This window comes from Pristiophorus japonicus, chromosome 1, assembly GCF_044704955.1.
Source record: "Pristiophorus japonicus isolate sPriJap1 chromosome 1, sPriJap1.hap1, whole genome shotgun sequence".
Lineage (NCBI taxonomy): Eukaryota > Metazoa > Chordata > Chondrichthyes > Pristiophoridae > Pristiophorus > Pristiophorus japonicus.
Genome location: NC_091977.1, coordinates 106,223,049 through 106,237,961, shown reverse-complemented (window position 1 = coordinate 106,237,961; position 14,913 = coordinate 106,223,049). Strand labels below are relative to the sequence as shown.

The 14,913-nt window shown below is 43.5% G+C and overlaps 1 protein-coding gene across 11 annotated transcripts in view; it reads right to left on the bottom strand.

Moving 5' to 3' along the window:
• The window catches only part of agtpbp1 (ATP/GTP binding carboxypeptidase 1), a 492,848-nt gene that overhangs the window by 259,924 nt on the left and 218,011 nt on the right, over positions 1–14,913 (bottom strand). For all 11 annotated transcript variants that reach the window (XM_070882177.1, XM_070882142.1, XM_070882161.1 and 8 more), the window contains 2 exons: positions 7,446–7,483; positions 4,062–4,270 (listed from right to left, as the gene is read on the bottom strand). In XM_070882177.1, the coding sequence (XP_070738278.1) occupies positions 4,062–4,270; positions 7,446–7,483 (247 nt within the window). The remainder of the gene's footprint in view (positions 1–4,061; positions 4,271–7,445; positions 7,484–14,913) is intronic.

Below are 14,913 nucleotides of genomic sequence, written 5' to 3'. Positions count from 1 at the left end.
GAAATTGATGGGATTGAAGGCCGATAAATCCCCAGGGCCTGATAGGCTGCATCTCAGAGTACTTAATGAAGTGGCCCTAGAAATAGTGGATGCATTGGTGGTCATTTTCCAACATTCTATAGACTCTGGATCAGTTCCTATGGACTGGAAGGTAGCTAACGTAACCTCACTTTTTAAAAAAAGGAGGGAGAGAGAAAACAGGGAATTATAGACCAGTCAGCCTGACATCGGTAGTGGGGAAAATGTTGGAATCAATTATTAAAGATGCAATATCAGTGCATTTGGAAAGCAATGACAGGATCAGTCCAAGTCAGCATGGATTTATGAAAGGGAAATCATGCTTGACAAATCTTCGAGAATTTTTTGAGGATGTAACTAATAGAATGGACAAGGGAGAACCAGTGGATGTGGTGTATTTGGACTTTCAAAAGGCTTTTGACAAGGTCCCACACAAAAATGTATTGACGTGGATAGAGAACTGGTTGGCAGACAGGAAGCAAAGAGTAGGAATAAACGGATCCTTTTCAGAATGGCAGGCAGTGACTAGTGGGGTACCGCAAGGTTCACTGCTGGGACCTCAGCTATTTACAATATACATTAATGATTTAGACAAAGGAATTGAATGTAATATCTCCAAGTTTGCAGATGACACTAAGTTGGGTGGCAGTGTGAGCTGAGGAGGAAGCTAAGAGGCTGCAGGGTGACTTGGACAGGTTAGGTGAGTGGGCAAATGCATGGCAGATATAGTATAATGTAGATAAATATGAGGTTATCCACTTTGATGGCAAAAACAGGAACGCTGAATATTATCTGAATGGTGACAGATTAGGAAAAGGGGAGGTGCAATGAGGCCTGGGTGTCATTGTACATCAGTCATTAAAGTTGGCATGCAGGTATAGCGGGCGGTGAAGAAGGCAAATGGCATGTCGGCCTTCATAGCAAGAGGATTTGAGTATAGAAGCAGGGTGGTCTTACTGCGGTTGCACAGGGCCTTGGTGAGGCCACACCTTGAATATTGTGTGCAGTTTTGATCTCCTAATCTGAGGAAGGATATTCTTGCTATTGAGGGAGTGCAGCGAAGGTTCATCAAACTGATTCGCGGGATGGCAGGACTGACATATGAAGAAAGACTGGATCGACTAGGCTTATATTCACTGGAATTTAAAAGAATGAGAGGGGAACTCATAGAAACATATAACATTCTGACGGGATTGGACAGGTTAGATGCAGGAAGAATGTTCCCAATGCTGGGGAAGTTCAGAACCAGGGGTCACAGTCTAAGGATAAGGGATAAGCCATTTAGGATCGAGATGAGGAGAAACTTCTTCACTCAGATAATTGTGAACCTGTGGAATTCTCTACCGCAGAGAGTTGTTGAGGCCAGTTCGTTAGATATATTCAAAAGGGAGTTAGATGTGGCCCTGACGGCTAAAGGGATCAAGGGGTATGGAGAGAAAGCAGGAATGGGGTACTGAAGTTGCATGATCAGCCATGATCATATTGAATGATGGTACAGGCTCGAAAGGCCAAATGGCCTACTCCTGCACCTATTTTCTATGTTTCTATGTTTCAGTTGTGAGCTGGACCTATTTCTGGCTGGGATGGAGGTCACCTCTTACAGAAGGTAGGCACTGCAGGGATTTCAGGGTCAGAGTGATCACCTGGACGAGTTTCGATCGCCTAGATGGGTCGGAAAGAAATTTACCAGAATCTTTCCCCAAATTGGCTTGGGCCATTTATCTGTTTTTTTGCCTCTCCCAGAGATCACTGTTTCGGATGGGGTGGAGTGTATATTGTGATACACAAGGTATCTCAATTGTGTGCGACAAGCTCGATTGACCAGGGGGTGTTTACCTCCCTGTCTATGTGAATATGTTCATACCTTATAGTGATGGCCTTTACTTTTGCTTTTCCTCACAAATGGAATATATTAGCATGAATAGAGGATTGGCTAACTAACAGAAAACATAGAGTCGGGATAAAGGGTTCATTCTTGGATTGGCAATCAGTAACTAGTGGGGTGCCGCAGGGATCAGTGCTGGGACCCCAACTATTTACAATCTATATTCATGACTTGGAAGGAGGGACCGAGTGTAATGTAGCCAAGTTTGCTGACAATACAAAGATGGGAGGAAAAGCAATGTGTGAGGACACAAAAAATCTGCAAAAGGACAGAGGCAGGCTAAGTGAGTGGGCAAAAATTTGGCAGATGGAGTATAATGTTGGAAAGTGTGAGGTCATGCACTTTGGCAGAAAAAAAATCAAAGAGCAAGTTATTATTTAAGTGGAGAAAAATTGCAAAGTGCTGCAGTACAGCGGGACCTGGGGGTACTTGTGCATGAAACACAAAAGGTTAGTTTGCAGGTACAGCAAGTGATTAGAAAGGCCAATGGAACCTTGACCTTTATTGCAAAGGGGATGGAATATAAAAGCAGTGAAGTCTTGCTACAGTTATACAGGGTATTGGTGAAGACACACCTGGAATATTGCATCTGCTTTGGTTTCCATATTTACAAAAGGATATACTTGCTTTGGAGGCAGTTCAGAGAAGGTTCACAAGGTTGATTCCAAAAATGAGGGGGTTGAGTTATGAGGAAAGGTTGAGTAGATTGGGCCTCTACGCATTGGAATTCAGAAGAATGAGAGGTGATCTTATCGAAATGTGTAAGATTATGAGGGGGCTTGACAAGGTGGATGCAGAGAGGATGTTTCCACTGATAGGGGAGACTAGAACTAGGGGACATAATCTTAGAATAAGGGGTTGCCCATTTAAAACTGAGATGAGGAGGAATTTCTTCCCTCAGAGGGTTGTAAATCTGTGGAATTTGCTGCCTCAGAGAGTTGTGGAAGCTGGATCATTGAATAAATTTAAAGCAGAGATAGACAGTTTCTTAAACGATAAGGGAATAAGGGGTTATGGGGAGCAGGCAGGGAAGTGGACCTGAGTCCATGATCAGATCAGACATGATCATATTAAATGATGGCACAGGCTTGAGGGGCCATTTGGCCTACTCCTGCTCCTATTTCTTATGTTCTTATTAAATGGAAACACACTCTGTCTGCGGTATCAAAACCTTTCATAATTTTAAAGACCTGTATTGAATCACCGCTCTGCCTTCTCTTTTAAAGAGAAGAGAGTCAGTTTATTCATCCTTTCCCAATAGGTATAACTTTGCATTTCTGGTATCATCATTGTAAATCTTTTTTGCACCTTTTTCAGTGCCTCTATAATATTGTGACCAGTATTGCACACGTACAACACGTACACAAAGGTTCGATACAAGTTGAGCATAATTTCTCTACTTTTCAACTCTATCCCTCTAGAAATAAAATCTAGTGCTTGGTTTGCTTTTTTTTAAATATGGGCTTACTTACCCACGTCGCTACTTTTAACGATTTGTATATTTGTAATCCCAGATTCCTTTGCTCTTCTACCCTATTTAGATTCTTTTTTCCAAGTAATATGTGACCACCTTATTTTTCTTACCAAAATGTATTACCTCAAACTTACCACTTACCAGTGTTGAAATTCATTTACCAAGTAAGTTTATTAATATCTTACGACTTGTTACAGTCCCCCCCACCCCCCCCAATTCGGGGTGCCGTCCGCAAATTTAGAAATTATGTTTTTGATCCCAGTCTAAATCGTTAATATAAATTGTGAACAACAGTGGTCCCAGAACTGATACTTGTGGGATTCCACATTTCACCGTCTGCCACTCAGAATAGCTACGATTTACACCTCTGTGCTTTTTGTCTTGCAGCCAATGCCTATTTTTTGTTTACGATGCTGCATTAGAGCATGCACGCATTAGAATGGTTTCATTACAATAGCTTGAAAGATTACACAGTTTTATTATTTGCCAATGTTCGAAAAGCTTTTCCATATGACCTTTAAGTATTACCCTCAAGCAGCTGTTTGCAATCAGTGGCAGCTGTTTAAAATGTAACATAAATGCTCATATTCAAAGACTGATCTTAATGGAGATGGTGCCTAGTTTTCAGCACACAATTATGTCCACATAATTGTGCATTAGTTCAGCAACATTCAAGGCACTTACTTGAGATGTATTATACAAGACCTTCATCCCTTCAGCATCAACGAAAGCTTTCCTGCCCAACTTGATACATGTGATATTTCTGATACAGGTTAAAATCCCTTTGCGGATCAGCATGTGCCGATGCCTTGTATCATGTCTATGCCAGTCGATATAAATTGTGAGAAGAATAGGAAAGTATCCCCTATCCACTGCCCTCCTGGCGTTGGTTTCTACAATAAAAGAAACACATGTTTTTTTAAAAACTTTTTCCTAACTGTAACTGAGGAAATAGTTAATAGTTCGTTAATGTTGTCATTCAATTATATATATTAATATATGTAATAGGTTTATCATGGCTACAGACAGAAGGGTGAGTAAAAAGTACAAGTACCATCACAAAAAAATGTTTGGTAAACTTTTTTGGGGAAGGAGAAGAGTTATGTCGTATTTTCATGTCAAAGGCATCAATATTGGTGATGACATGATGTACTTTAAATCATACCAGCAGACAAAAAAAATAGAAGTACTCTTTCTCAAAGACGGTGCCCTTTTGAAAGTTTATTACACAAAATCTAACAGGAGGTGAAGTAGTTCTTGACTCAGATGGCTTCACAATGCTGTCAATTCAAGTTCATGTAACAGTTTTGTGCAACTAAATGTAATTTTTTAGATGGTAACTACAAGTGTTATAAAAGAACTTTTTCATCATCATGTTAGTAATTGCGTACTCTAAAGTTGGACGACTGCTTAACACTAACAAATGCTTTCAGATTCACCACTTTAGCTTACTGTAAGAAACAAAACGAACGAAGCTGAAAATGTTAGACTCAGCCAACAAATTATCTATAAATACAATTGAAATGGAAGATTGCAATTTCTTCTTTAACATAGTATTTTTTTTAAATACCCCCACAACAATTGGCTTCAACATCACTGGACTAGGAACGGAAGAAATCAAAAATCAGCCAGCAGCATAGTGGTTATGAAAGTGAGTGGGGATGGGTCAGGTCCTGTACTGCTCAAGTCTCAAGCTGAACTACATCAAGTAGAAAAGGCACCATATGAAGCATCTCTCAGCGAGTTGGAGAAAAAGTCAAAAGTGGCGGGATCAGGCTTGACTGTGATGCCAATACAAGGGTGAGTAGTGACAACTATACGAAAAAAATAAATAAATAAAAAAGGGAAGGTGGCTCAACCGTGGCGATCAAGAGAAATCAGGGATAGTATTAAAGCCAAGGTAGTGGCATACAAATTGGCCAGAAATAGCAGTGAACCCAAGGACTGGGAGAAATTTAGAACTCAGCAGAGGAGGACAAAGGGTTTGATTAGGGCAGGGAAAATAGAGTACGAGAGGAAGCTTGCAGGGAACATTAAGACGGACTGCAAAAGCTTCTATAGGTATGTAAAGAGAAAAAGGTTAGTAAAGACAAACGTAGGTCCCCTGCAGTCAGAATCAGGGGAAGTCATAACGGGGAACAAAGAAATGACAGACCAATTGAAAAAGTACTTTGGTTCGGTATTCACTGAGGAGGACACAAACAACCTTCCGGATATAAAAGAGGTCAGAGGGTCTAGTAAGAAGGACGAACTGAGGGAAATCCTTATTAGTCGGGAAATTATGTTGGGGAAATTGATGGGATTGAAAGCCGATAAATCCCCAGGGCCTGATGGACTGCATCCCAGAGTACTTAAGGAGGTGACCTTGGAAATAGCGGATGCATTGACAGTCATTTTCCAACATTCCACAGACTCTGGATCAGTTCCTATGGAGTGGAGGTAGCCAATGTAACCCCACTTTTTAAAAAAGGAGGGAGAGAGAAAACGGAATTATAGACCGGTCAGCCTGACATCGGTAGTGGGTAAAATGATGGAATCAATTATTAAGGGTGTCATAGCAGCGCATTTGGAAAGAGGTGACATGATAGGTCCAAGTCAGCATGGATTTGTGAAAGGGAAATCATGCTTGACAAATCTGCTGGAATTTTTTGAGGATGTTTCCAATAGAGTGGACAAGGGAGAACCAGTTGATGTGGTGTATTTGGACTTTCAGAAGGCTTTCGACAAGGTCCCACACAAGAGATTAATGTGCAAAGTTAAAGCACATGGGATTGGGGATAGTGTGCTGACGTGGATTGAGAACTGGTTGTCAGACAGGAAGCAAAGAGTAGGAGTAAATGGGTACTTTTCAGAATGGCAGGCAGTGACTAGTGGGGTAACCGCAAGGTTCTGTGCTGGGGCCCCAGCAGTTTACATTGTACATTAATGATTTAGACGAGGAGATTACATGTAGTATCTCCAAATTTGTGGATGACACTAAGTTGGGTGGCAGTGTGAGCTGCGAGGAGGATGCTATGAGGCTGCAGAGTGACTTGGATAGGTTAGGTGAATGGGCAAATGCATGGCAGATGAAGTATAATGTGGATAAATGTGAGGTTATCCACTTTGGTGGTAAAAACAGAGAGACAGACTATTATCTGAATGGTGACAGATTAGGAAAAGGGAAGGTGCAACGAGACCTGGGTGTCATGGTACATCAGTCATTGAAGGTTGGCATGCAGGTACAGCAGGCGGTTAAGAAAGCAAATGGCATGTTGGCCTTCATCGCGAGGGGATTTGAGTACAGGGGCAGTGAGTTGTTGCTACAGTTGTACAGGGCCTTGGTGAGGCCACACCTGGAGTATTGTGTACAGTTTGGTCTCCTAACTTGAGGAAGGACATTCTTGCTATTGAGGGAGTGCAGCGAAGGTTCGCCAGACTGATTCCAGGGATGGCGGAACTGACATATCAAGAAAGACTGGATCAACTGGGCTTGTATTCACTGGAGTTCAGAAGAATGAGAGGGGATCTCATAGAAATGTTTAAAATTCTGACGGGTTTAACAGGTTAGATGCAGAAAGAATGTTCCCAATGTTGGGGAAGTCCAGAACCAGGGGTCACAGTCTAAGGATAAGGGGTAAGCCATTTAGGACCGAGATGAGGAGAAACTTCTTCACCCAGTGAGTGGTGAACCTGTGGAATTCTCTACCACAGAAAGTTCACAAAATATATTCAAAAAGGAGTTAGATGAAGTCCTTACTACTCGGGGGATCAAGGGGTATGGCGAGAAAGCAGGAATGGGGTACTGAAGTTGCATGTTCAGCCATGAACTCATTGAATGGCGGTGCAGGCTCAAGGGGCCGAATGGCCTACTCCTGCACCTATTTTCTATGTTTCTATGTAACACACAAGATGAATGTTCAAATGAGCATACTACCAGAGAGCTATCAGCACTGTAGAATTATGCCCCAGCAAAATCCAGGAGATGGAGAGAAAAATTAGAGAAATTGCAAAAAACAAATTTTAAAGTGGAATGAAAAGGCTCATCCTCAAAGACTAACTTACATAGGCAACTAGGTAAACACTTACTCGACTTTAGCAATGCTGCCAGTGTGTCTAATGAGACCCTGCAAAAAACAACACAGTCCATAGGATGCAACCATTAACAAATTGTGGCAGGGATAAAAAAAAAGACATATATAAATTTCCTTCAAGGATTACAAATTTAAACTGATAAAAAGGAAACAGATAAAAGTTTATAAATGAAGGTAGGTTTGATTACTTTGCAATAACCTCTAGGTTGATGAATTAAGTTGACATTGTTGATTATTTGATGTTACTCCCCAAACAAAGATGAGTAAAGCCTGAGGCTACTATCTGTGTTTCTGATGCTGATCTGATGTAATGTGTTAAACAACAAAATGCTAATTGTACATGCAGCACTTGCTCATAATCAAATACTATATATTGTCCAATATTGCACAACTGACATTTAAAATTGCAACATTACCAAAGAATTATCTGGTTCTGAACACAAATTTATAACTGGCAGTGAGATGATATTACAAACACATATGGTACAAGATCTGAAAAGTCTGTGGCAACAGCCACAGTTTGGAACTTTATCTCGTAAAATTTAATGTAGTTACATCTGTAACAGGATCAGATCTGAAAAACCTATAAACATGCATCATAAATCACAAAATAACATAACTAATATTCTGAAAATGTTGGGGTAGTACAATCAATTACTGGTCTGGAGTCAATTTGCCAACTCTTGTTGGACATATTCCGAGAGGTTTCATTACACGACCTCCAATCGGCCCTTGCAGTCAAACAGACTTTGTGTTCCATTTCCAATATCTAATAAGCGACAGTATTCAAATAAAATGAAAAAAACTTTTTTTTTTAAAGCCCTTATGACTTTTCTCCTGGGTTGCTTGCAGCAGTGTCCAGGAGATTGCTCCTGGAGACTCCAGGACAAACCTGGAGGGTTGACGACCCTAGTCGACAGAGGTTCAAGATTTAAGACAGGAACTCCTATCCTTCTATTACAAAAACAGGTTGTTTCTGGAATTGAAGCCATGTAAATAAGATATAAAAGAAAAAAGACTTGCATTTATATAGCGCCTTTCACGACCACTGGACGTCTCAAAGTGCTTTAGAGCCAATTTATAAACTTTTGGAGTGTAGTCACTGTTGTATTGTAGGAAACGTGACAGCCAATTTGTGCACAGCAAGCTCCCACAAACAGCAATGTGATAATGACCAGATAAATTGGGATCAATATTGGTCAGGACACCAGGGATAATACCCTTGCTCTTCTTCAAAATAGTGCCATGAGATCTTTTGTCCACCAGAGAGCATTCGGGGCCTCAGTTTAGTGTTTCATCTGAAAGACGGCACCTCCTACAGTGCAGCACTCCCTCAGCACTGCACTGGAGTGTCAGCCTAGATTTATGTGCTCAAGTCCCTGGAATGGGACTCGAACCCACAACTTTGACTCAGGCGAGTGTGCCACAGCTGACATGTAGCAATAACAATGGGAACAACTGGTAAACAAAGTAATATTTTTCAACACAAAATGTAAACAATTCTAACCTAAGATTGGAATAAATATACATTAAGCTTTGAACCCAACACCAGAGAATACTTTTAATACGGTTGGAGCAGATAATTTGTTATGGCAAGTGACTTTTCATCAACCCGAGACCAGCATTTTCACTGCCTTTCAGCTTGTTTATGCAAAACTGCAGAAGTCAAGCAGGAAATTGTACTGCATGCATGTTTAAATTTGCGGGATCCGTTACAGAATGTTCTGCAGTATGTTCCCGAACTGAACAAGGGGAAAACAGTGATTCTTACTCTTTGATGAAAACTGTCATAATAATTTAAAAACAACATTGCAAACAAGTTCACAACATGAGGAATAGTATCAAAGATCACTTAGAAAATTAGATGGCATTTAGCCCATTAAACTGTTTGATGGGCATTGAAAAATCTTTGATGCTCATCAAATAAAATGTAATTTAGTTAATAGACAAAATATGTCTCTTTTCAAACTGGAGTTGGGTAAATTGCATTTGAAAGCAATTACTACAATGGCATTTCAAGGAAGAATGGATGCTCACAGCTGGAGTTCTGGGTTATTGGGCAAAATTCATGAGCAACACATTCCCCTATATTAACCAGTGTACTTTATCAAGTGCACAATGCTGAGACTGCTTTTGTGTACAAAAACACTTCAAATTGTCTTAGGAGGATTATGTATTCGGATACATTACTGTAAGTCAGCCAAGTAGTAATCCATCATAAACCACATCATCGTTACTGTAGTGTATGGGGAAAGAGTCAGACTGAACACTGTGAGCTCAAAGTAAAGTGTGACCTTAGTTTTTTATTGCAGGTTTCCAGAGTGCCTCTCCAACCTGTGAGGCCTTCTTAAATAACTGTTCTCCCAAGGGATTACGGGATCCCTTGAGACTCCGGGGAATGAGCCTTCTGGTGGCTGTACAGAGTAAATACAAGTCCACATATATAACAGTTACTATTTCACATTAAAAGAAAATTAATGCTTAAATTAAGGACGGAGTCTTGTCATCACTGCTTGCCTGGCCTCTGCCAGCGGATCAATAATCACTACCCCTCTCCATATTTCCCTCCAAAATATCTGTTCACTCGCAAATTAGATCCTTACCATTCAGAACCTTATTGTGAATGATTGAATTGGCATCCTGGCTTTGACTGAAACTTGGCTCAGAAGTGGATGACATCTCGCCCCTTCCAAAAGTCTCCCCCCACTGGCTATGACAGTGTGGTCATCATCACCAAGTCACATCTCAGTCTCTCCCTTTACTCCTCAGCAACTTTGTCCACCTTTGAGTACCACCACTCTCACCTCTCTTAAAATGTGTTGCTGTCCACTGGAATAAAACCCTAGTTTGTGTAATCTCTCCTCGTAATCTAGCCCTTGACGTCCAGGTAACATTCTGGTAAATCTACACAGCGCGCCCTCCAAGGCCAATATATTCTTCCTAAGTGTGCTGCAAAGAACTGCTCACACTACGTCAGGTGTGGTCTAACCAGGGCTTTGTTAAGCTGAAGCATGACTTATATCGCCTTATATTCTAGTTCTCTAGATATAAAAGCCAACATTCCATTAGCCTTTTTGATTGTTTGACCGTCTTTGACACGGTTGACCATTCAATCCTTCTCCAACGTCTCTTCACTGTCGTCCAGCTGGGTGGGAGTGCACTCGCCTGGTTCCATTCTTATCTATCTAATCATAGCCAGAGAATCACCTTCAACGGCTTCTCGTCCCAGTCCCACATTGTTACATCTGGTGTCCCCCAAGGATCTATCCTTGTCCCCCTCCTATTTCTCATCTACATGCTGCCCCTTGGCGACATAATCCGAAAACACAGCATCAGTTTCTATATGTACGTCGACAACACCCAGCTCTACCTCAGCACCACTTCTCTTGACCCCTCCATAGTCTCTAAATAGTCAGATTGCTTGTCCAACAGAGTTCTGGATGAGCAGGAATTTTCTCCAATGGAATATTTGGAAGACCGAAACCATTGTTTTCGGTCCCTGTCATAAACTCTGTTGCCTAGCCACTGACTCCATCCCTGTCCCTAGCATTTGTCTGAGGCTGAACCAGACTGTTCGCAACCTTGGTGTCATATTTGACCCTGAAATTAGCTTTTGACCACATATTTACAGTATAACTAAGATAGTCTATTTCCACCTCTGTAACATCGTCCATCGCCCATCCTTGCCTCAGTTCATCCACTGCTAAAACTATCATCCATGTTTTTGTTACCTCTAGACTTGACTATTCCAACATACTCCCGGCTGGCCTCTCACATTCTACCCTATGTAAACTTGAGGTCATCCAAAACTCGGCTGCCAGCATCCTAATTCGCACCAAGTTCCGTTCATCCATCACCCCTGTGCTTGCTGACGTCGCGAAAGTCCTTCTCAACCGTCTTCTCCCTGTGGCTGAGGAGCTCCTCCCGGAGTCACAATGCGGATTTCATCCCCTCCGGGGCACAACGGACATGATTTTTGCAGCGCGACAGCTGCAGGAAAAATGTAGGGAACAGCGCCAGCCCTTATACATGGTCTTCTTTGACCTTACAAAGGCTTTTGACACTGTCAACCGCGAGGGTCTATGGAGCATCGTCCTCAGTTTCGGATGTCCCCAAAAGTTCGTCACCATCCTCCACCTGCTCCACGACGACATACAGGCCATGATCCTTACTAACTGATCCATCACAGACCCAATCCAGGTCCGGATTGGGGTCAAGCAGGGCTGCATCATCGCCCCAACCCTCTTCTCAATCTTCTTCGCTGCCATGCTCCACCTCACAGTCGACAAGCTCCCCGCTGGAGTGGAACTAAACTACAGAACCAGTGGGAACCTGTTCAACCTTCGTCATCTCCAGGCCAGGTCCAAGACCGCCCCAACCTCTGTTGTCGAGCTACAGTATGCGGATGACGCCTGTGTCTGCGCACATAGAGGCTGAACTCCAGGACGTAGTCGTCATATTTACTGAGGCGTATGAAAGCATTGGCCTTACGCTAAACAACAGTAAGACAAAGGTCTCCACTAGCTTGCCCTCACCGCAAAACACTACCCCCTAGTAATCAAGATCCACAGCGCGGCCCTGGACAACGTGGGCCACTTCCCTTATCTCGGGAGCCTCCTATCAACAAGAGCAGGCATTGATGATGAGATCCAACACTGCGTCCAGTGTGCCAGTGCAGCCTTTGGCCGCCTGAGCAAAAGAGCGTTTGGAGACCAGGCCCTCAAAACTGCCACCAAGCTCATGGTCTACAGGGCTGTAGTAATACCCGCCCTGCTGTATGGCTCAGAGACATGGACCATGTACAGTAGACACCTCAAGTCGCTGGAGAAATACCACCAATGATGTCTCTGCAAAATCCTACAAATCTCCTGGGAAGACAGCCGCAACAACGTTAGCGTACTCGAACAGGCCAACATCCCCAGCATTGAAGCACTGACCACACTTCATCAGCTCTGTTGGGCAGGCCACATAGTTTGCAAGCCAGACACGAGACTCCCAAAGCAAGCGCTCTACTCGGAACTCCTTCACGGCAAACGAGCCAAAGGTGGGCAGCGGAAACGTTACAAGGACACCCTCAAAGCCTCCCTGATAAAGTGCAACACCCCCACTGACACCTGGAAGTCCCTGGCCAAAGACTGCCCTAAGTGGAGGAAGTGCATCCGGGAGGACGCTGAGCACCTCGAGTCTCGTCGCCGAGAGCATGCAGAAATCAAGCGCAGGCAACGGAACGAGTGTGCAACAAACCAGTCCCACCCATCCCTTCCCTCAACGACTATCTGCCCCACCTGTGACAGAGACTATGGTTCTCGTATTGGACTGTACAGCCACCTAAGAACTCATGCTAAGAGTGGAAGCAAGTCTTCCTCGATTCCGAGGGACTGCCTATGATGATGATGATGCTTGCTGACCTACATCTGCTCCCGGTTAAGAAGTGCCTCGATTTCAAAATTCTCATCCTGCTTTCAAATCCCTCCATGACCTCGCCTCTCCCTATCTCTGTAATCCCCTCCAGCGCCGCACCCGCCGCACCCCCCCCCCACCCCCTCCCCGTGATGTCTGTGCTCCTGTGGTCTGCATAGAGTAGACGTAAAGAGTGGTTTATTACAGAATTTGGAACAAGTGGGAATTCGGAGAAGAGAGAACACGTTGCAGCTTTTTCCCCACACTATTTGTAGTGCTTTGCGTTACAGGTAGATATTTAATTTCATTACCCATTACTTAATCCAGATCAACTAAGAAGTCAAGGAACTAAACTGTGAACTAAGTTACTTAAATACAAACTTAATTACATTTAATTAAATAGAACAAGGTCATATAGGGATGGCAGTGCAGGTAGTGTGCCACAACTGCATCAAAGAATCATAGAAATTTAAAGCACGGAAGAAGGCCATTTCGGCTCATCGTGTCCGTGCCGGTCAACAAGAGGCTATCCAGTCTAATCCCACTTTCCAGCTCTAGGTCTGTAGCCCAACAGGTTACGGCACTAAGTGTCCATCCAAGTACTTTTTAAATGTGGTGAGGGTTTCTGCCTCTACCACCCTTTCAGGCAGTGAGTTCCAGATCCCCAGAGCCCCCTGGGTGAAGAAATTTCCCTCAAATCTCCTCTAAACCTTCTACCAATTACTTAAAATTTATGCCCCCTGGTTATTGAGCTCTCTGCTAAGGGAAACAGGCCCTTTCTATCCACTCTATCTAGGCCTCTCATAATTTTATACACCTCAATGAGGTCTCCCCTCAGCCTCCTCTGTTCCAAGGAAAACAAACCCAGCCTATCCAATCTGTCCTCATAGCTAAGATTCTCCACTCCTGGCAACATCCTCATAAATCTCATGTGGGAGTTTATGGAGAGCATTGTGTTCCCGGACAACCACGTTTGCAGCAAGTGCCGACATCTTGAGGAACTTCAGCTGAGGGTTGTTGAGCTAGAGTCTGAGATGCAGACATGGTGGAGCATCAGGGAGGGGGAGAGTTACCTGGATACTTTGATCCAGGAGGCAATCACATCCCTTGGGTTAGGTAGTGGTGCAGGTCTGGTTAGTGATCAGGGACAGGAGGGTGTGACTGCAACTCAGGCAGGTATGGGGAGCCTCGGCCTTTGCCCTTATCCAACAGGTATGAGGTTTTTGTTGCCTGTGTGGATGAGGGAAAAGCCTGCAGGATGGATGAGCAGGCTGACCATGGCACCATGGTGCAGGAGGCCATTCAAGTGGGGAAGTGAAAGGGAATGTAGATGTGGCAGGGGGCAGTATAGTCAGAGAGATAGACACGGTTCTTATCAGCCGCAACTGGGAATTTCAACGGTGGTGTTGCCTGCCCGATGCCAGGGCTAAAGACATCGCCTCACGGCTGGAGGAGACCTTGGAATGGGAAGGGGAAGATCCAGTTGCCGCGGTCCACGTAGGAATCAACGACATCGGCAGAACTAGGAATGAGGTTCTGCTGAAAGAATTTGAGTTGGGGTTCAAATTAAAAAGCAGATCATCAAAGGGTAATAATCTTTGGATTGTTACCTGAACCATGCGCCAATTGGCGTAGGGATCAGCAGATTAGAAGGTTAAATGCATGGCTTAAAGAGTGGTGGGGGCGGCAGGGGTTTAGCTTCATGGGGCACTGGCACCAGTACTGGGGAAAGAGGGAGCTGTTCCGTTCGGATGGGCTCCACTTGAACTGGGCTGGAATTAGTGTCCTGGCGAATCGAATAACTAGGGCAGTAGACAGGGCTTTAAACTAATGAAGAGGGTGTGGGAGGATTCAGGAAAGAGTAAATTTAAAAGCAGCAAGAGAAATGTCAAGGCTCTAGAGCAGAGCAGAGTTTTGGGTAAAAATAAGTAGTGTGGGTCAGGAAGGGACAGAGAAGAGTAACAAAAGTAATAGGGCTGTACTGACTAAGATGACATCAGGGAGAAATAGAAAAATGCCAAAGCTAAAGGCAGTACTATGGGCTCAAAATTCGGTACCGCTGT